This window comes from Macaca mulatta, chromosome 2 (assembly GCF_049350105.2).
Source record: "Macaca mulatta isolate MMU2019108-1 chromosome 2, T2T-MMU8v2.0, whole genome shotgun sequence".
Taxonomy (NCBI): Eukaryota; Metazoa; Chordata; class Mammalia; order Primates; family Cercopithecidae; genus Macaca; species Macaca mulatta.
In genome coordinates, this window is record NC_133407.1 from 147,879,816 (window position 1) to 147,902,740 (window position 22,925).

The following is a 22,925-nucleotide window of genomic DNA, read 5'->3' on the forward strand; positions in this document are numbered from 1 at the left end:
AATATGCTAGAAATGCAGATTCTGAGGCCCCACCTTAAACCTACTGAATCGGAAACTGTGGGACTGAGGCCCAGCAGTCTGCATTTAATAAAGCCTCCAGGTGATCCTGATGCACGCTGGAATTTAAGAACCACAGTTAGGTAATGTTTAAAGGTGGGGTCACAAACTCAAATGTACAAAGGGCCAGAGAATCAAAATCAAGGAACCACGTAAGGTAAAATGCGGTAGCAGGGTCAGTGGAGTGGCAGAGACAGCGTGCCCAGGCTGCGGGGCTGGCGGCCACTCAGCTACCGCCAGCTGATGCCAAGTGTGAGTCCACGTGGGGCTGGTATAGTTAGAGCTTCTGATTTTGCAAAAGAAACACAAAATCGTGATTTTAGGAGAAATCTTTAAATGCTTAAATGTCAGCTTAATCTTTCTTAACATAGTATGGGCCAAGACGATTATACGTCAGAGCCAAACTCAGTTGTGCACTGCCATTTTTCAGCCTCTGTTCTGAGTTTTTTCCTTCGACCTTCATCACAATAAACTCTACGCACTGGCTCTTGCCTTTCTCCAGACCCTGAACTCCCAACCTCCTTTCCCCATTCAGCAGGCTCTTATTCATATGCCAACACCCAACTCCAGGGGCACTTTCACTGTGAATTTATTCTCAACCCTTTGCCCCACTTTCCACCTCTCACAAAGAAGACAGAGAAGAATCAAACAGGAGGCCAAAGAATTGACACACAGAAGGTGACACCGAGGAGGAAGACATGGAGAAGTTACAAAACAGTCTTTTCCCACAGAGGAGGAATTAGGACCTCTTGGCAGTTACCCTCCTGCTGCTTGAAAAATCACCCAAATAAGGACACTGATCCCATTTGACCAGAATTTAACAAAACGAAGTTTTAGAAGGGTAAATATGAAGAAACACAAAAGCAGAAGTCAAAGGCTAGGTTAAAAAACAATTGGTACAAAAATACCTGGGACTTTTTGCTGACCGAGAGTTCACTGTGTCAATCATGTGGTAAAACAATCATTAAAGAGGCAAACACTTTCACGGGCCTTATTATGAGAAATAAAGTGTCTGGACAGCCCTGCTCTGCCCTGAGCTGCTCAGACCTTCCTAGAGTATTCTGACTGGTTCTGAATAGTAACTTCTGTCAGTCAGAGGAGACCTGAAGCATGACTCAGGGAGAGCGACTGATATGGGGACAGAACACAAAGCCAAATTCCAGGAGGATGATGGAAGGAACCTGAGACATCTGCCCACAGGCAGGAAGGACCAGTGGATGGTCATGATTCCTGCCTTCAAGCAACTGACAGGTTTCGATGTGGGTCTGATCTGTTTGGCCCTCTAGGGATGATCAGGACCCGTTAGTGAAAACACTACAAGATTCCATTTCGGCATTTGGGAGAATTTTCTATTGATCACGGATGTCCCCACATGGAATGAGCTATTGTGAGAGGTAAGGAGCATTCTTTATTGAGGGACATCTAGCAGAGGCGTACAGCTGCTGTAGAGGATGATAAAAGGGCTGGAAAAGAGAGTCCAGTGGCCATCTCCTGTTTTATTTCTCCCCTCTTCTTGTAAAGGCACTCCTACTTTTCTTGGGGAACCACCCCTCACCCATTCTTAGTCCCATGGGTCAGGTGGAACTGAGAGTGCATCTGGCTTCAGGGACGGGTATGCTTCCTGGCCTGGTGAGGCAGAGCCTTGCAGCGCCGCAGCCACAGAAGCAGCCCAGGGTGTGCTCACGTGACCCGTGCTGGACCAATCAGAGACCAAAAAATCCCATTCTGTGAAAAGGGACTTGAAGCAGAGAGGATGTAAGCCTGGAGATGCCAGGGGCCTCTGGTTATCACATGGCAGGGGGCTGACTATGAAAGAGCCCCGAGCCTCCCCCCACCAAAAAAAAAAGGGAAACAGAGAAAACAGGAGCAGAGTTGCAGAGAGAATTCTAGTAACATCCTTTGTTCCCCTGAAGCCCCCCATGCCTGAAGCCAGGCTTATGACTAGTAAGATCCCTTTTCCTCTTAAAGCAGGGTAAGCTGCATTTCTGCTGTCTGCCACCGTAAGAGTCCTGGTCACTAAAGATGGCCTCCTGGATCTCATTCAGTTTAATTTTACTATGGCTGATCCACATCTCACACTTAAAGCAAGGGCCACGTGCATGGGCTTCTGGAATTTGAAGTGCTGCCTCTAGTCATAAGAACAGACTCCACTTCTAAAGGGGAAATAGAGAATCATGAAAAGGTAAGTTATGAAGTCAAACCACCTCCCGCATCAGTAAGAGGCTGGCAGGCGGGGCAGCGGCCCAGGCCAGAAGATAGGCACAGGACAGACACCTGGCCTAGTAGCCGCTCCCATCTCCTGCAGCCTCACTGCCAGAATGTGGCTTGGTAGAGCCCTAGGACCCCAGCTCAGACATGGGGAGTGGTTTCTGTTCTTAGGGATCACTGGCAAGCTACCATTTAATAAGCACCTACTAGATACCAGGCCTGGGGGACACTTGGCCCACCTCTATGTATTAAAGCGGCCCCCTGTGAAGTTGGCATTGTTACCATCTCCATTTCCGAGATGAGAAAACTGAGACTCAGAGAGACTTGCCCAGGGTGCAGTGATAGGCGGTTCTGAAACAAACTCCAAAAGCCCAGCCACGCTGCCTCCTGCTGGTAATGACAAGGGGCCCAAAGCAACCAAGTCTGGGTTCTCCTTGCAGCCTCCCAACACTTTACTTCCTCACCTGTAAAATGGAGTGCGTGAGGATCCCCAGTCTGACCAGAGAGCAGCCTCCATAGTTGCTTTGAGGTCTGCGGGAACTATTATTATGTAAAGAGTGCCGGCCACCGTTCCGAAATTAGGTATAACTGATGCAACACAAAGGGGCCGTGCTGTGCAAAGTCAGACAGCCAGGCTCTGTCCGCGCCTCTCTCCAAACCCCTGTGGGCTGGGTTATTTCCTTTGTTCCACAGGCACAGGCCTGGTAACAAGGCAGCCAGGAGCTCAGCTGTAGACATTTTTTTTCATTATTTTCCACCCTGTTAACCTCCATCACAAGTCAGGCTGCTGTCAGCCTAAATGAGAACTGAAAAGATTTATCTCACTTGTCCCAGGGCTCAGCTCAGGAAAAAGACCCTTCATTTCCTAAAGGCCTGGATGACCCTTTCTCTGTGAGTCACTCCCACCCAGGAAAAAAGATGTGACAGCAGCAGCCGGCGGGGGCTGGGAATGGAACCACCACCCCAAACTTGCAGACGTCTGGATCACTTCAGTTTGGCTTTGCAAAGCACTGTGTAATTTTTTTTTTCTTTGCACTGTATTTACCTTCCTAATTATGTTTGCTTATGCAAATATGAAAGTCAGCCCACATTTCATAAACACAACCCCAGAAGGAGACCAGAAGCATATTGTGTGGCAGGAGAAAATTAGCCTGCGATTACAATTTTGCTATAGAAGTAATCCTCACAGTGGACAATCCAAACGCAGACCATGGAGACATGATTATATTTTCAATCAACTCGTCCCCTTCTTTGTGCTTCTAGAAATCTCAGGTCACCAAACCCCTGAAACTGGCACCTGGCAAGAAGAGATGAGCTAGATTCTTTTGGTGATAATAGTCCCTTAAATCTGCATAATAATAGTCAGCTTTCATGAGCATTTACTAAGTGCCAGGTGATGCTCTCCACGCTGTACACAGGAACAACAAGCCTGTTAATCCTTCCATCTGCCCATGGGTATTTATCTCTATCCCCATTTCACAAATGAGGAAACTGAGGCACAGAGCATTGAAGTAACAAACCCAAAAATACACAGCTAATAAATGATGGAACCAGGATTATGAACCCAAGAACTTAAGAATTCTGGACCCAGAGGCCACATCCCAAACCACTTTGTAATAATGCCACTCTCCCTGCACACCATTTGTTTAACCCTCACCCTCCTGGGAAGTAGCTGACCTTAACCCTGCAGGATAGACAAAGAGGATGAGTTTCACAGAGGCTAAATAACTTGCCCATTTTACAGACAAGGAAACTGACATCCACAAAAGTGAGTTTAGTTCTACAAACATTTGCATAGCACCTTGTATATGCCAGGCACTGTGCAAGGAACATGGGATACAGAGACCTCAGTGCTCCTTCCACACTCAGCTTCTGGTTGTTTATATGGGTAAAACCTTTCTGAAGGCAATAAGGTACACTGTCAAAAGCCTTAAAATGAGCATACTTTCAACTCTAAAATTCCCACTGCAGAAACTGATCCTAAGAAAGTAACAGAGAATGTGACAAAGAAGCTCACAGCAGTGTTATTTATAAGAGTAAAATAACAGAAATAAACTTAAGTGCTCAACAATAAGAGATTAAATAAATTAGGGTACATCTATATAATGAAATACTATGTAACCATTCAAAATGTTATAGAAATATACTTATTGATGTGAGAAAATGTAATATAGTGTTATGTAATTTGTTAGGTGACATAAGCAGGTAGTAAAATCATATATGCATTATGATCTGACTTGGAAAAAATGCATATGTACACTAGAATATATACACATTTAAGCACTCTCAGAAAATGTATTTGCATTTGTACACATAGGATATCAAAGTGATTATCTCCAAACAATGCCATTTCAGGTTATTTTAATTTTTGTGTGTGTGCTCATCTCCATTTTTTAAAATTTTCTACAGTGAACATGTACTACTTACCTAGCCATGCAAAGGTTTCTATTTTTGTGGCAATGATTGCTGAAGTGGCTAAGACAACACACTCTTTAAAAGGCACATCCAGGGTTCAAACGGGCTCAGCCCTCAGCCACTTGCATCCTTCAATGCACCTGCCCCTCCTGTTCCCTTGTCTCCAAACCACATCCCACCCTGGCTGGTATAGTGTTACCATGGGCCAGCTTGGGGCAAAGACCTGGGACATGTGGGGCAGCCTACTTGCCCACCTTTTTGAAGAGTCTGATGACATCCTCACTGATCTGGGAGAGGCGGACGATTACATTGTTCATGAAGATGTCATTGAGGGTGGCATGGTCTCGGCTCTCCCGCCGGGTCTGATGCAGAACCAGATACCAACAGTTCACAGGCGAGAGGAGGTACTGGTCCTTCCTGTGGAAACCAAGAAAGCTCAGGTTGGCTACATTGGAACTGTAATCAAACAGTGGTTTATGCTGTCACCCACCTCAGCTCTTTTGACTGCCATGGTGCCCCTTCAAGGTCAGTCTTGTTGTTACACATTATACAGCTGGGGAAACAGGCTGCAACAGCTGAAGGGATCCTCCAAGGTCACAGACCAGCACTGTGGCCAGAACTCAGGTCTTTGATGCCTATGCGGTTCTACTCTCCCACTGAATATGGTGCTTGCTCCAGGTACCTCTACCTTCTGGGAAGAAGCTACTTCCCCTGGGGCTAAGAAATACTAAACCAATTGTGTTTTAAATATTATACTTGTATGATTTCTGGGACTATGCAATAGAAAGAACAAAAAGTAGATACTTCCACTCCCCCATTCTGCCTCCCTCAACCCCTGTAATTTTCTTGGGTTCTTAACTTATTTGTTCTTCCCTAGGGATTGGCTTCTGTCTCTTGGGCTCTTGGAAACACATGCCTTTGCCCCTCCATGGAGCTATTGGGAAAGGGGCTAAGAGGGTTCAGATTCTGTATTCAGGAGGAAAAGTTAAGGAAAATGCAAGTACCTACAAGACAAATAAACTCTTCGTCCTGCAGTGACTGATAGGTTATTAGCACTCTCTAGCTGCGTGTGATGCTAAAGCAGGGGTTCTCAAAGTGTGCTCCCAGACCAGCAGCAAAAGCATGACCTGGGGACTGGTTAGAAATGCAGACTCTCCAGTCCCACTCCAGACCTGTTGAGTCATGCACTCTGGGGGTGGGCCTGCAATCTGGGCTTTAACAAGCCCTCCAGAGGATTCGGATACTCACTCAAGTCTGAGAAACACAGATTCTTACACTATTGTTTCCCAAAGCTCAGGATGCTAATGAGACCAGAGAAAATCTGTCTCTTGGCTCTGCAGATGCTCCTCAACTTACTTTGGGGCTACATCCCAATAAACCCATCACAAGTTGAAGATATCCTAAGTTGAAAATGCATTTAGTAAGCTCAAACTACGGAACATCATAGTTTAGCCTACCCTACCTTACACGTGCTCAGAACACATTAGCCTGCGGATGGGCAAAATCGTTGCACACAAAGCCTATTTTTAATAAAGTGTTGAATATCTCATGTAATTAGTTGACTGCTATCCTGGAAGTGAAAAACAGAATGGTTTTATGTGTACTTAAAATATGGTTTATACTGAATGTGTATCACTTTCACAACACTGTAAATTCTCAAAATTCGAAGTCGACCCATGGTCAAGTTGAGGACCATCTGCATTTGTAAAGACCCCTCTGTGAGCCTCAGGAAAGGGTGGATACACCGTTCTCCAGGAAGGAAGAGAAAGGGCAATTCAAAAGCAAAACCAAACCAACAACCTTTTCCTGCCACGCAGGGCACGTGTGCTAAAGCTCTTGTCCTCTGACCTGGAGTCTCTCCCTGACTCCTTTCCAGTGTGGAGAGAGATGTTGGAAAGGCAGGATGTGAGGGGAGAGGCCCTCCCACCACCTAAGGTGGCAGCTCAAGGGCCACCCAGGCCTGCCTTGTCCCACCCCTGTCCTGAGTGTGGACCACCTCCCGGAGCTGGCCAAGGTTCTGCTCTCAGAAAACACAGCCTCCCACTATTAGCGTTTTTGAGGAAGGCAATTGATATGGTTTGGTTGTGTCCCCACCCAAATCTCAACTTGAACTGTATCTCCCAGAATTCCCACATGTTGTGGGAATGGTCTTGGGGGCCAGTCTTTCCCGTGCTATTCTCATGATAGTGAATACGTTTCATGAGATCTGATGGGTTTATCAGGGGTTTCTGCTTTTGCTTCCTTCTCATTTTCTCTTGCCACCACCATATAAGAAGTGCCTTTCACCTCCTACCATGATTCTGAGGCCTCCCCCGCCATGTGGGACTGTGAGTCCAATTAAACTTCTTTTTCTTCCCAATCTTGTGTATGTCTTTATCAGCAGCATGAAAATGGACTAATACAGCAATTCTGCTGACTCCCATTATGACCACATCCACCTTCCCAAAGCCAAGCAGAAGGACCTCTGAACTGCTGTCCCCACCCAACCCCCACCACCCATCTCTCCCTATCTCCTGGGGCTTGGGAAGGTAGGTGGGGGAGGGCTACCTTGAATTCAAGGAATTTTTCTTTTTCTCACCAAATGTGCTAAAAATCTATCTAGGCAGCAGAAATTTGAGAGAAGAAAATTAGATTTAGATAAAGGACGGGAACTATCTAAGGAAAAGGGGGGACGATGAAGCATTTAAAACACTGCTGTGAAACAAACGGATTTCTCCTTAGCTTATAGCCTACAGAAAAAGCCAGGACACTACAATTAGACCCCAACTAAGGATCCCTCAACATCTACTGTGTCAGGTCTTGGGTGGGCTCTGGGCACCCAAAGGTGGCCGTGATGCACACTCTGCCTTGGAGGGGCTCACTGCTGAGTGGCTGCATCAGAAAAATAGAATTAGAGAGGAAGGTGGTTCCGGTCTATAACAGAGACACACGCAGAGCATGGGTTCTGCTGCAGAAGCTGCAAAAGGCATCGTTCTTCTCTAGTGCATTCTGGGTACCAGGAACATGGCCCCTTCTATTCCCACTGGAGTCTTCACGCTTTTCCCTCTATCTGGAATACCACAGTCCCTGCTCTTCTCATGAAAGCCTGTTTCTATTACTGGAGGTTCAACTTAGATAATACCTCCCTAGAGAACACTCCCCTGACCACACGCTAAGGCAGTGGTTCTCAGTGTGGCCCCTGAACCAGCAGCAACAGCATCACTTAGAAACTTGAAAATACAAGTTCTCAGGGCAGCCCCAAACCACGTACTCAGAAGCCCTAGGGCTGGGCCCAGAATCTGTGTTTTAACAAGCCCTCAAGGTGACTTGGATGCATACTCAAGTTAGAGAACTTCTACTTAAGGAGTTTCCATCTCTCCCCCTTATCCTACTGTGAGCTCTTTGAGAGCAGAGATCATTTCCATTGTGTCATCATGTCCAGCACCCAGCAACGTGCCTGCCATGTAGCAGATGCTATGGAAGAGAGACCCATGAAAAAAGGTTGCATTTGTGCTGGGTCTTGAAGGATGGGTAGGAGTTTTCAAATGGTCAGAAGTCAGAGAGAGGGTGGAATTGTGGGTACAAGGAACAGTGGGTACAAATATAGTGAAGTAGCTCAGAAGAGCTGGAATTCTGAGTGTGTTAGTGGAGGACTGTAGGACATGAGGCTGGGGATACAGATTAAAGGCCCAATTGTGTGGGACACTGCCAGACTAAGGGGGTGGGACCCCTTATCTTTTAGACCACGTAGTTCTCAACCTGTCCTGTACGCTAGAATCACATGGGGAGTTTTTAAAAAAAACACCAAGACCCAGGCCCCATCCAAGACAAAATCAGTATATCTGAGGGTAGCGCGTGGTACTCATATTTTTATACTCTCTAGAAGATCCTAATGTGCAGCCAGAGTTAAGAATGCCTGCATTAGGCCGGGTGCAGTGGCTCACGCCTGAGTCCCAGGGCTTTGGGAGGCTGAGGCAGGAGGATCACTTGAGTCCAGGAGTTCAAGACCAGCCTGGGCAACAGAGCAAGACTCCATCTCTACAAAAAATTTAAAAATTAGCCAGGCGTAGTGGCACACACCCATAGTCCTAGTTACTTGGGAGACTGAGGTGGGAGGATCACTGGAGCCCGGGAGGTGGAAGCTGCAGTGAGCTATGATCATGCCACTGCACTCCAGCCTGAGTAATAGGCAAGACCCGGTTTCTAAAATAAATAAGAATGTCTGCTATGGGCAGTGGGGAGTCATGGAAGTTATTTCAGCAGAGGTAGGATATAACCAACATGTGTTTTGGCATGATCATGGAAGGCAGATTGAAGGATGAAGGGATGGATGGGTAGGTGGGTTGATGATTGAGCAGGGATATGGGGCTTTTGGTAAGAGGACCAGGCAGGAGGTAATCTTGGTTCAAAAGAGAGATGGTGAGGCCCGGGTGTGGCTTGTGGCCAGAGAAGGATGGACTTGAGAGACTTCTCAACAGGAGAGCAGATCCTCTTGGAAACTTCCTGGAAAGAGCAGAGAGAGGAGGAAGGAGCAGAAGGTGATTCAGAGGCTCAGATCTCAGGCGACTGGGTAGATGCTGATGACATGAACTGAGATAAGAACTGCAAGGGGAGCAGTAGGTTTGGACAGAAAATGCATTGCTTGTCTCATTTTCACTGCTTCCTAGGTGGTGATGGAAATGGAAAGATTAAAAGAGAGATGGGATAATTGAGCTGTTACCTAAATTACTTCAGGGGCTTAGCTGAACCTGGGAGGCAAGAAGTGAACAGCACCAGGGAATTAAATGTGCAAAATTATGGAAGCCACAGCCAGAAGGTGAGTTTCAGAGGGAAGGAAAAAGACAAGTGATCTGGAACTGATGGGGAACTGCTGGGACAGTTTGGGGACCATTAACTAGGTCATCTAGCCAGAAAGATGAGATGAGAGGAAGGGCAGAGAGGACAGCGCTGTCCTTATCAGAAGCTGCAAGCCAGGAGGCAGTGTGGTGTTTTAAGACAGAATTGCAGGAGGCACAATGAGCCAAGGCAAGGAGGAGGATGTTACCCAAAGCAGCTGAAGACTCAAGTTGAAGTGAGCAGCTGCTGCGAAGATTCCTTCCAGCCCTCATTCCCTCCTTGCATTTGTGTGTCTGTGCTCGGCAGGACTAGGTGCTGCGAGTGCAGTAGCAACCAAGGCTGCAAGATCCTGCCCCACAAGTCTTCCACTTGAGTAAGGAGATTCACAAGGAACAGAAAGTGGTGAGGCAGCCTCATCAATGCTGTCATGGGAAGGAGGCTACGGAACAGAGGGGAGCCTCCTTCCCAGATCTGGTGGTGAGGTGGGCATGCATGGCTTCCTGGAGGAAACACTTTCTAGACAGAACTAAAGATTGGACTGGAGTTTCACAGGGAGGAGCCTTCAAAGGCCCATTTGCGATGAGCAAAGGCCCAGGGAGGAGCAGGAGAGGGAGAAGCAGGTAGGGAGAGGGCCCAAGCATGGTATTCTGGGGTAGGAGAGTGAGGACAGCAGGTAAACATGGAGACTGAGGCAGGGGCCACTTGGCAAAGGGCCTGTAACTCTCATTAGAGTTCGAGCTCCGTCCTGAGGTCAGCAGGCAGCCCTTGAAGTGTTTAGAGGAGGGGAGTGAAAGGGTAAAACTGCACTTTCAAACTCTCACTCTGGCTGCTGTGCAGAGCTGGGGGCCGGGAGAGAAACTGAGGGATTCAAGAAAGGCTTAGGTAGGAAATTGACTGGACAGGGAGATTGATGGGATGGAGTTGGAGCTGGAAGTTGGGAGAGAGCAAAAGATGTCCAGGATGACTCCCCAGTTTCTGGTTTGGGCACCTGGAGGAGCAGAAGGAGCCTCTGTGGAGATGAAGAGGAGCAGGTCAAGGGTGGGGCGGGGAGGGAGGACGATGACTTCAAGTTGAACAGGACGAGTTTAAAAGGCCGTGGGGCCTCCAGATGGAGCTACTGGGGCTGGAGAGACAAACATGGAAGCCAGCAGCAAGGAGTTGGATGCTATTTAAAACCACAGAACAACAAGGAAGGCTTTACAAATGCTGTGGCCACATGGCAGAAGAGGTCAATCCCCGGGAAGCCTGGCAAGGCTGTGGCCGAAGGGCTGGGGCAGGGCCAAGCCGCGGCAGCGCCTCCCCTCCTGCTTCCCTGAAAGAGGGCAAGATGAGACAATGTGCAGCCCAGCCTTCTCTGAGATGCTGTCCCAGGCCTGCCATCCGATCAGCGGCCCGTTCTCTAGGTCCATCCCAGCATGGGAACTGCTGGTTCTGCACCCCCACCTTCTCCTAGCCCTGGTTCCCTCCTGTGGGGCAGGTCATTTGTAGTCTAAAAGACTGGGCTGAACTGTCCAGGGCCAGGGTCAAAAGTCGCTCTGTAGAAAGCTGGTATCTGTGGCCTTGGCCACAGTGGTACCAGGCAGGGTCTCACCATGACTGAAAGAAGAAAGAAGGCCCACAGGTGGGACTCAGCACAGCAGTAGAGGACAGAAAGCCACCTGGAAATGGGCATGGGTGTTCACCAGTGTCTGCCATGCTAGCTGTGGACTCTGGGCAGGCCACCTATCCCCTGTGGCCTGGCCACTCACACCATGGAGTCACTCTGGGCTTAAATGCCAGAAGAGAGCTCTGCAGTCATTCTTCAGCAGTTCATGCATTCCATACATTTTTGTTGAATATTTCATACAGATCAGACCCCAGGGACACAATCTTGAGCCCAGCAGACACAGTTCCTGCCTTCATGGAGCAGAGAGTCTGGTGAAAAGACAGACACCCACCACTAGCCCAATAATGTGGGTAGAGTTAGAAGTGCAGAATGTGCTGGAACAGACGGGAGCCTGTGCCACGAGTGCCTGTAACAAGGGGGCTGGCCTGATTTCTGGGTCACTGAAGTGTCCCCAAGGAAGGGGTCATTAAGTTGGGCTCCAAAGGAAGAGTTGGAGGATGCTAGTGAAAGGGGCTGGGCAGGTAGGCTGGCGGGAGAAGGCTCCAGGCAGAGGGAACAGAATGGGCAAAAGCGCCTTGGGCGCAGAGCTTGGGGCATTTAAGGAACTAAGTAAAGAACAGGCTGGGTGGAGTGTGAGGCAAGGCAGAGGAGGAAGAGGGTGCAGAGTGAGGCTGGAGGGGGCCTGCAGGGTCTCATGCACTCCATCCTGTCCCCATCTGGCTCATACTGGGACTGCAGGAGGGAGGAAGCACGAAGGCCGCGGACGGCAGAGCCAGACACAAGGCTGAAGAAAACTTGAGCCTCTGCCTTCTCTGTTCCCGGGGTTGTTTGCCCCTTTTGAAAGCGGAACCCCTTTGACCTGAGATCCAGCTCTCTGTGCCAGCAGCCACTTTTGTCTTCTGCAGCCTCATTTTTGGAAGACGTCAGAACGAATGAGGGCCAGTGCTCTCGGCCAAGGCACTCAGAGCGACCCTTCTGCTTCTCCGATCTTTCATGCAAGTGTCGACCCAGCAGGCAGAAGCTGCTGAACTAAGACATCACGTTAGAACTTTTGCATATGTATGTATATATTTTCTTTTTTTATGGCCAGAAAATAGCAATGAACATTTCTGGTGAGTCACAGCTTTCTTTCTTTGGCTAGGGGATCTGGATATGAGGTTCCAGGAGACTGCAGCTAGGGGAGCCAGGCCTTGCCAAGCTAGTGAGTTGGGAAAATGAAATTAGCAGTGAGCCAGTTTCTCCAGCTTCTCGGCTGAGGGCCGGAAAATTCCGCTTAGCAAACAAAACCCATTTCCAAGCTTGCAGAGCCCCATGTTCCAGATGAATCCAAAGCCGCTGCCCTGGGACCAGGGTCCCTCTGGGAGGAAGGCAAGCTGCTGCTCAGGCTTGCTGCCCCCTTCCAGGACCTTCTCAGGCCTCACACTGGGCTTTCCTCCCAGAAATGCTACCTCAATCAGTTCTATGGTCAGAAAGGTGCATGTAATCTCCTGCTACCTAAGCTGCCCCAAGCAGGATTCGGGATTCATTGCACTTGCTTGTAGCATGGATCATTAATTCGGTCAATAGTGTGTGCCTGTTCACACACTATTGTGTATGAACACACAATACAATGGTATGCAAAATGAGCCACACTTCCTACTTCGTGGACCTTACAGTCTAGTGGGGGGGGTCTCAGATAACAATCAGATAATCACAAAAATCAACAGAAAATGGCAGCAGGAAGAAGGGCTCTGAAGGAGAAATGCATGGAGCCTGGAGAGTCTTTAACAGGTGCTGCCCTCCCCTGGGGAAGGCAGAGGAAAGGGAGCAGCAGGGGACCCTGGGGTCCTTCTCATCAGTGAGACCTGAGCTGAGCTATTTCTCCTCCTGGATGCCCTCCCTGGCCACCCACACACCCTACGTCACCCTATGTCATTGTCATTACAGCACTCCACACCAGATGCTTGTCATGTTCTTTTCCTTCTTACTTGTGGTCTTTGTCCCCTCTCCAGCTTATGTCCGTCCTACTCATCAGTGCTTCTCTGGTGCCCAGGCCAGCCTGAGCACACAGGCACTCTCAGAAAATATTTGTTGAGTAGGTGAAAAGTGCCCCCTGAGCTCAGACTAGAAGGATGGGTAGGTTTTAACACAGCACAGCGATAAGGAAGAGCATTCCCAGAAATAAGTGTGAAGGTCTCATGGGCACGGGCATCATCTAGAACTGACAGAAGGTGAGTGTGGCCAGAGGGCAGAGAGGGACTGGATGAGGGTCAGACAAGACTGAACATGTAGCACAGCCAGGGTCCTGAACGACAAGATGTGCATACTGCTGCGTCTAGAACGACAGGGCTGTGTACTAGATTTCTAGGTGCTGTCACATAGGACCAAACATTGAGTGGCTCAGACAACAGGTATGTGTTGTCTCACAGTCCTGGAGGCTGGAAGCCTGAGATCAAGGTGTCGGCAGGGTTGGTTCCTTGCAAGGGCTGTGAGGGAGGATTTGTCCCAGACCTCTCTCCTGGCTCCTGGTGGGTTGCTGGAGATCTTTGGTGTCCTTGGTGTAGACACAGCACCCCAATCTCTGCCTTCACCTTTCCAAGGCATTCTCCCTGTGTGTTGGTCTCTGTGCCCAAAGTTCCTTTTTTTGTAAAGATACACACCAGTCATGCTGGATTAGGGGCCTTCCCAATGACCTCATTCTTACCTGAATACCTCTATAAAGACCCTGTTTCCAAATAAAGTCACATTTTGAGGTACTGGAGTTTAGGACGCCAGCATAGGAATTTTGAGGGGACACAATTCCACCCTGATATGGTTTGGCTGTGTCCCCACCCAAATCTCATCTTGAATTGTATTATAATCTCCATGTGTCATTGGTGGGACCAGGTGGAGATAATTGAATCATGGGGGCGGTTTCCCCCATGCTGTTCTTGTGATAGTGAATGAGTTCTCACAAGATCTGATGGTTTTATAAGGGGGTTCCCTCTTCACTGGGCACTCTTTCTCTCCCCTGCTGCCCAGTGAAGAGGTGCCTTCCATCATGATTGTAAGTTTCCTGAGGCCTCCCCAGCCATGCAAAATTGTGAGTCCATTAAGTAACCCTTTTCTTTATAAATTACTTTATAAATATTTACTTTATTATCTCCCATCCACCAGGAGTTCCCCGAGGAGTGTGAGGCTGCCACGCTGGGAGCCAGAGAGCGCAGTCCAGGGCCTGGCTCTGGCACTATTTGGCAGCCCTGAGACAGAGTCATCCTGAAGGGTACCAATTCCATCCATTGAGTCCCCTGGCCGAAGCAAGCTCTGCTTATCAGTTGGGGTGCTATCGAGTCAAGAGGCTGGGGTTCAAATGCCAATTCTGTCCCTCACCAACAAAGTGAACTTGGAAAGTTATTATAGTTAAATCTTCTCTTTCCTATCTGTGAAATGAAGTGACAACTACCTCATAGTGGTGCTTGGAGGACTAAATGGCACAACACATGCAATTCTCTTAGTGTCAAACCCTGCATATAATAGTAATTTTTATTGTCATTACCATTATTACCACTAGCACCTCACCAAGTTGTTGGGAAGATCTAAGGACTGATGTAGATGGACAAACAGCCTATGATAAGTGTTCTAAAAATATTGGTTTTCCTCCTCCATTACTACTTTCTCCTTCTGCAGACTCTTATGTGAACTTCAAGGCCCAGTGAAATGTCCCTGGGACTCCCCCTCCATCGCAAGGCAGAATGATTCACGGACTCACTGCTTCCTCTGGGATCCCATTCCTCACACTGCAGCATGAGGGTACACGTTGGTGTCTAGTGTCCAGCAGCATCTCTGAGCTCTCCTTTGACTTTCCGGATGGATTCTTGGTACCAGAGCAAAAATTTCTGCCTCGCTAGGCAACGCCTGGTCAACCTCATCTCTTTCCTTGCAAGCCCCTTTGCCTTGGTTTATCTGCCGGCAGAATGGGTGCACCATGTGGCATGTGCAGCACTAGGCAGAGGAAAAGACCCTGATCCATGGCTTCCTGATTGTTTGGTGCCTGTGCTGTGCAGGTCGTTTAATCTTCTAAGCCCCACACATCCACATCACCGTGAACCAAGTGCTGTACTGGATGTCTGATAGGCATCATCTCATTGCAACTTCATGGGAAATGTGGTCTGCAATGAAGGGGCTATTTTTATCTTTCTAGGTGAAGACATTGAGTTTTTGAGAAATTAAGTCATTTTCCCAGAAGGACACGGCTAGCACAGGTAAGTGGCAGAGCTAGCATTCCCATCTGGGTTTACCTGACTCCAAAATGCAAAACCTGGTCAGTTCTTTCACCCGTCAGCTGTGGGTCTGAAGTTAGGGCTCACCCTGCCTTGCCTTCGGGTCCCTTGCCTATCAGTTGGGGACGACAACACCTTCCTTGACTCCTTCAACTCTCACCAGGGTTCTTGGGAGGATTTAAGCAGCTAAGGGCTGGGTAAGGAATTTGCAAAGTGTAAGGTCCTATATAATCTTCGAAGGTTATTATTATCCTATTTGCCTAATAGAATAGCGTCAAAACTAAACCCATACATATTACTTTTAGTGAAAATCTAATTTTCACTAAAGTGAAATATATAAAGATATATAATTTTATATATCTATTTTTCATTTTTAGTATAAAATTAAATGTATATAGAAATTTATATATGTAAATTCTATCTATAGATAGAACTGTATATATGTATATCAAAGCATATGCATGCATAAAGAAATCACATCCTAGTTAATTCTTTGGTAGTGCTCATCAGAGTCTCTGAGGATTCCAGGGAATTTGGTGTGGGACCTGGGAAAGAGCCAGATGGAAAAATTGGAAGGAGATAAAGGAGCTTCAGCCATTGCAAAATCCACTCTTCAGGCTGAGCCTCCTATCTTAAAATCCCTTCCCCTGGTTGAAAAAAAAAAGATGATGGAGGATAAAGAAGGTAAAGATGAAAGATGCTCACTTCGCAGGAGGAACTGGAATGGAACTTAGAGTGATTTGATGCTGGCTTCAGGATTTTTGCCATTCCTGCATACCACCACACTTAATATCTCCCTGTTGATGTCTTTTTTTTTTTAACTTAAATTTATTTACAAAGAACTTCCCTAGTTTCAGCTTTTTTAAAAAAGGATCATTTGTTATAAATAGAAGGTAACCAAAAAAGTAAATTCAATGAAAACCAAACAGTATATTCAAACTTGAGGTCTGTTCTCTATTTGTTAAAAAGGAGATTGGGGGGCATTAATAACACACTAGTACCAAACTGAGTCTTTCTCCTCCAGGCTACCAGAAACCTTGAAAGAGAATTGAAAAGATAATTCAATATTTATGGTTCCTGTGTTATCAAGAATCCCCTTTCATTTTGATCATCCATATTACAGAAATGATGCCCTTAAAATACCTGGCCTTTGTGTGTATACCTCTGTGCACTGGGGACTCACTACCTCCCCAGGCAACCCTTTCACTGGTGGACGGCTGTGGCTACTGGAACGTCCTTAATGTTGAGTTGAAGTTTGCTTCTCTGAAAATGCTATCCTTGGACATCACTTCTCTCCTTCTGCAGCCACACAAAATAAGTCTATTTGTTAAATATATTTAAAGAAAGCATTTGGTAGTGTCTTGGTTAATTTGGCCATTCACTGAAAAAACTTTGATAAAGCATCAATTATATATCAGAGAGAGGGAGGCTAGAAATGGTCCCTTGCCTTCAGGCAGCTGGCAGACTGAAGTGAGTGAACCAGATATAGGAACTGGATCACTCCTTGATAATCTGATGCAAGCCCCACACAACTCACATGGGAGGTGAGAGGAGCAGCTGATTGTAGACTTGGGATCAACCAACAGCAGGGGCTTCACCAAGGAGGCAAGCCCTGAGCTGGCCTCTGTGTAGGAGTTGACCAGGAGGATAATAGCAAACCCCTGATGCTCATCCAAGGAGGATGTGATCAACATGGATGGGTGATTCTCAGGAAGCTCAAAGCCAGCCCAGAAAGGTGAAGGAACAAAGTCAGCAGCTAAATGCAGTTTTGCATTTTGGAGTCAGGTAAACAAAGATTGGAATCCTAGCTCTGCCACTTACCTGTGCTAGCTATGTCCCTCTAGGCAAATTAGTTAATTTCTGGAAAACTCAGCATCTTCACCTGGAAAGATAAAGATAGCCCCTTCCTCGCAGACCACATTTCCCATGAAGGTGCAATGAGATGATGCCTATCAGACATCCAGTACAGCACTTGGTCCACAGTGATGTGGATGTGCGGGGTGCTTGGAAGATTAAACGACCTGCACAGCACAGGCACCAAACAATCAGGAAAGACGGTGCTGAGAGAACAGCAGGTCTGGAAAGTATGACCCTGGAAAGCCATTACTAGCTTGATACCAGTTGCATTAATAGTAATAGCTGTGAATGGAGACACAAGCGCTACTGGAGGGCTTTCTCCATCTCCACCTCATTCTAAGCAAATATCTTAATTCTGAATCCTTTTCACATTCATATGCTCAATCTATATGCAACAAAAGTGATTCTCTGTTTAGGAATAGCCTAGAAGGCTAAGTCTAAATTATAGCATCTCTTTAGAGAAATGCTACATCTGTGAAAAAAATCCTGTGATGCTTTATCCCCACTAAGAAGTGTTTTCTTGGAAATGAAGTTAGTTGTTCACAGGAATCCTCTCTCCCAACTGCTCTGTGAAGCTGAAAGATGCTCCAAACCTCCTTTGCACAGGATATCTGCATAGAATATTATTCCCTAACTAGCCAAGTGCCACCCAGCACTTCCCGAATTCTAGCTTTACCCAAATGTTTAAATCATATTTAAATAGAACTCCCTGCTGCTTTTTTTTCACAGCAGTTAAACTAGCAGCAACCAGCACTTAACCCTCTGCATGGAGCATTTTCATCAGGTACAGCCCCTGGAAGGTGAGGGGTATCAAAAACTGAGAAAGCTAGAATAGAAGGGGACTCTGTCACCCCAAATACAAGGCATTACTTGCATGGAGTGTCGCTACTACAGAGGGTAACCCCAGCGTTTGTCTAGAACAGGGATTTTCAAATTAGGTCTCAAGAAGTTCTAATTTGTGAAATATTGATAAATATTATGGGGAGAGACAGGTGCGGTGGGTGGTTCTGCCTATAATCGCAGTGTTTTGGGCGGCTAAGGCAAGAGGATTGCTTGAGTCCAGAAGTTTAAGTCCAGCCTGGACAACATAGCAAGACCCCTGCCTCTACAAAAAAAAATTAATTTTTTTTTTTTCCAAATTTCAGATGTGGTGGCATGCACCCGTAGTCCCAGTTACTTGGGAGGCTGAGGCGGGAGGATCACTTGAGCCCACAAGTTTGAGGCTGCAGTGAGCTGTGATCGCACCACTACATTCCAGCTTGGGCGACATGGCAAGACTCTGTCTCAAAAATAAGTAAATATGTAAATAAATAAATAAATAAATAAATAGGGAGAGGGAATTCTGTGGTCAAACAGCTTTCAGAAAGAAGTCAACAGGCTTAATTATTACAAAAGTCAGTCTTTCTTATCCTCCTTCTCTTCCTCCTCTTCCTCTCTCTCTCTTTCTCTCTCTCCCATTCAAACATCTCAAAGTATTGGTGTTTTAGAGAACATTTTCCTGGAGGAAGAAAAAGTCTCATTCCCAGGAAACATCTGTGTTCATGGAGCCACCAAATTCATTTGGACAAGACCATCCACCTACCCTGAGAGGCGGGTTTGGGGACCCCATATGTGCTGCCCGCTACACCACAGTCCCACTCAGGAAGGGCTCAGTTCCAGGCCTTCAGAAGGAAAAGCCAAGCTCAGGTTAGGCCTAGCTTGGAAAGGGCAGTGGATTATGAATTTGATGCTAGTGAAGAGGAGGGAAGGCCAGCAGAGCCCAAAAATGAGTTGAAAACCATTTATTACCCAGAAAAGCATCAGACTGCCTCTTCAAAGTGAATTGCCATCAGACTCCCCTGTGGGGGGCCGGCGGGGAGCCTGTTAAATGCAGATTGCCAGGCCCCACCCCCAGAAATTCTGATCCAGCAGGTCTCGGGAAAGACCCCAGATCTTGCATTTCTAGCAGGTCTCCATGTGATGCCAAGATGCCAATGCTGCTGGTCCCATTCCCCAAACAGGGAGACCATGGCACAGTCCACACTCTCCGTTCAGCAATATAGGACCCATGCCAGGCACATGAGTGAGTGACACTTCACCCAGATGGCCTCACTGAGCTCCTAAGGCAGCCAGAAGACAAACATGCCCCCTTTCCCTGTCCTCCCTACACAAATCTAATTACCACTTGACTTTCATTCATTAGTTCATTAGTCAATGACATTCAGTAACAACCAGGTGCCAGCCCTGTGAGAGGTGCTAGGGACCTCGGGTCAAGAGTCACCCTCTCTGCCATCTCGGAGCTTGCAGCCCAGTGGTTGTCCAAAGGAGGACAGACAAGTAAACAGACGATGACAATACAGGGCTGTAGCTCTTGCCTCACCCTCCTCCCCAAGTCCTTCCCGTCTCAAGGCAGAAACAGGAGACATCCTTGTTTCCTCTTTTCCTCCATTCCTCTCTGAGAGGTTTTCTGGCATCTGCTGACTTCTATCATCTGCTCTGTTCCCACCCAGGCCATCACTGCCCCTGCCTGGAGAGCTACACCCACACGCCCATGAATGGGCTCCTCGGCTCCACCCTCCAACCCTGGTGGTCTTTTAAACATATAAATCACATCATGCAATTCCCTTCTTCCCACTCCCACACTCACCAGTTCCAGCCACTTGGCCTCCATCCCCCTCCACTGCCCCACGCTGCTCCTTCTCATCTCTCAGGCCTCAGCTTAAACCACGCTTCCCCCAGATGCCTTCCTGATCATCATCCTAGCTTGGTGTGGGCTGCCAACCCTTTGACACTCCTCTAATGAGAGGAGGGCTTTATTTCCCCTTTCCTGAAGCTGAGCTAGGGCTGAGACAGCTTTGGCAAATAGCATCTGGGTGGGGGGGTGACGCTATGCCAGCTCCAGGCCTAGCGGTTAAGAGAACTGCAGCTGCCATCCTGCTCTCTGGAAGCCCCGAGCTACTATGTCAGAAGTCTGATGCCTGGCTGAAGCAGGAGGCCCTGACACTACATGGAGAGGGAGGCAGCCCAGCAGGGCCCAGCCTACTAGCCGTCCCCATGGAGGAACCAGGCATGCAAGTAAAGCTCTCTGGGACCATCCAGACCAGGTCCTCTGCTAGCTGAATATCACTGAGCCATCAATGCCACATACAGCAGAAAAATCACCCAGCTGAGCCCTGTCCAAATCTTTGATCCATTAAATCACAAGGTACACTAATTTTGGGGGCATTGCAGTTATACAAGAGAGAGAACCAGAATACTCTATAGTGTATTTATTTCCATCATAGCAATCATTGGATTATAGCTGGTCTTTCTTTTAGCTGCTTTCTAATGTTTTATTCTTCATGGTAAATTTCACCACAGCAGGAACCAAGTCTATCTTGTTCACCACTGTAAACCCAGGGTGTGGCACATGGTGGGTGCTCAATAAATATTGGTGGAATAAGCAAATAAGTACATCAGAGTACGATGGGCACACAGAGGGAGGCACCAGGTGGGAATCAAGGAAGCTTTTCAGCAGAAGTGACATCTCAGTGCTGCGGGCTGATGGCACGCAGGTGCAGGGCTCAAAGGGCACAGTCATGGGATTGGGGCCTCCCCAGCCATACCAACTACCAGGCCTCCCCAAGCCGTGTTCCTGTCTCTCAGTATCTGGCAGCAGAAATCACACCTCATTTATCTTTGTGTCTTCAGCACTGAGCACAGTCCAGGAAAATATGAGGTCCTCAATGCACACATTTCAAACAAATGAAGTCCCACATGGCTTCTTGGAGAGAGAAGCCTGAGTTGGAAGTCAAGAACACTGGGTTTTCATGCTCGACAGCTCTGCGTCCTTGTTAAAATAAGCGGCTCAGCTTTTCTGTTGCTCAGTTTGCTTGACATAAAACCATTGATTCCCTCTCTACTTCCCTGGGTTGTTATCAGGTTTTTAAGAGAGCAAGGATGTCAGAGTGCTTTGAAAGAGGTTTGTTAGAATTGGAATATGTGTTGTAGAAAAGAAATATGATGATATTTTTCTCTAAATGTTAACCTGTCCCAGGGAAACCTTCAGAGCCATCATGTGGGCCTTTCTTTGGATCACGTGCCACATGGAACTCAGCCCAGGTGAGTCTAGCCCTGAACACAGCACAGTGTGTGTTCCTGGGCAGCAGCACATTCTTCAACTGCCCAGGTAGGCAGGGAATGGCTGGGGCCTTAGGGAGACACGGCCCATGGAGCATAAGGAGGAGCAATAGACTCGGAGCCAAAGGACCTAATTTCCTATCCCAGTTCTGCTCCTAATTTGCTGTAAAATCTTAGGCAAATCAGTTCCATCTCTGAGGCAAATCTCTCAGCCAAAGTGGACTGGATAGACCAGACCAATCCTCTCCCTTCCTTCCTTTCTGTCTTCTTCCCACCTTCCTCCCTGCCACCCATGCACACACCCCCCAGCTCTGCCAAGCACCAGACCCACCGCAGTGGGAATAAAATGACAAGTCCTGGGCTCTGCACTCAAAGCACTGAGGGGCTACTTGGCAGGCAGACGGACATTATTAAACCAAGAATCTTTACCATGGCGAGACAAGGCTTCTCGGAACAGCCCAGATGAAGGGAACAGAGAGCAGCACAGGCCCTGTGTGCTGGGCTCCAAGGAATAGGCAGCCTGAGGCCAGTCAGTGCCCTGAGGTCAAAGGGTGAGTCCAGCCTGCCCCTAGAGACTCTCCACTTCCAGAAGCGAAGATGGCTCTGCCATCACATTAGCATCGTGCAGAGGGCCCCCTCCAGCTGCACTGGCCTGGGCCGGCACCCTAATTAGACTTTCATAGTGTGTCAGGCAGCCTGCATGGCCCGGCTGCCAGCTGGGGCTCCCGTTCCGTCTGGTGGCCTCAGTTAATGAACCCATGAGGGGCTGGCCGAGCTCATTATAGGTGATACAAGGGAATAGGGTGCCCCCCCACATATCCGCAATCCCTGCCTTTCTCCTCTTCCCATGTGCACACTGAGAATGGGAAGAGAGCTGATTCCTAATCAAGGGGAAGAAGCGGACAGAAGAGACACTCCAGCCCTACCACACAGCCCTGTCTGCAGCTGGGGAAAGCCCAAGATACGGTGGCTCCAGTGGCCGTTCAGCCAGAGTTGTGGGTTTATGAGTCTGTGCCTGCTGTGCCTGTGGTTCCAGGGAGGATCCAGATGTCATGGCTACTCGCAAGCTACACCTAGGCCCTTTCTTATCGCAGGCCAAGGAGGCAGAATAAGAGTTGAAGGTTCAATTCTGTCTTTCCAATTGTGGGTTCATAGACATGTTTGGACAAGCTGCTTTCTCAGAGCTTCACCATCCTCATCTTTACGATGGGGCAGTAATACCCACCTGGCACCAAAGTAAGTGCTCAGTTCAATACATTATCTTTGTTTTATTCTTAAAAGACAAGGGAGAAATGATTCCAAAATGTGAGCAGTGGTTGTGAGCAGTGGGACTATGAGTGATATTTTTCTCTTTTCTGTACTTTCTAAATTGTATACAATGAGCATTTTACCTTTGTTGTTTGAAAAAACACAAATTTTCTCCAAAAAATATATTTTAAAAAATGAGATTATATGTATGAAAGGGTCTAGACTGTGCCTGGGTAAATGTTATTAACAGAGGCTTCCTCCTGCAGCAAAAGTTTGAATAGAAGAGACTGGGTGGCCGAGCATGATGGCTCACGCCTTTAACCCCAGCACTTTGGGAGGCCAAGGTGGGCAGATCACGAGGTCAAGAGATGGAGACTATCCTG

The 22,925-nt window shown here is 47.7% G+C and overlaps 1 protein-coding gene across 3 annotated transcripts in view; it reads right to left on the reverse strand.

Annotated features, from left to right (window-relative positions):
* SRGAP3 (SLIT-ROBO Rho GTPase activating protein 3) overlaps nt 1-22,925 on the reverse strand; it is a 269,429-nt gene that overhangs the window by 116,185 nt on the left and 130,319 nt on the right. For all 3 annotated transcript variants that reach the window (XM_015130346.3, XM_077993349.1, XM_015130344.3), the window contains exon 3: nt 4,935-5,097. In XM_015130346.3, coding sequence (XP_014985832.2) covers nt 4,935-5,097 — 163 coding nt within the window. The remainder of the gene's footprint in view (nt 1-4,934; nt 5,098-22,925) is intronic.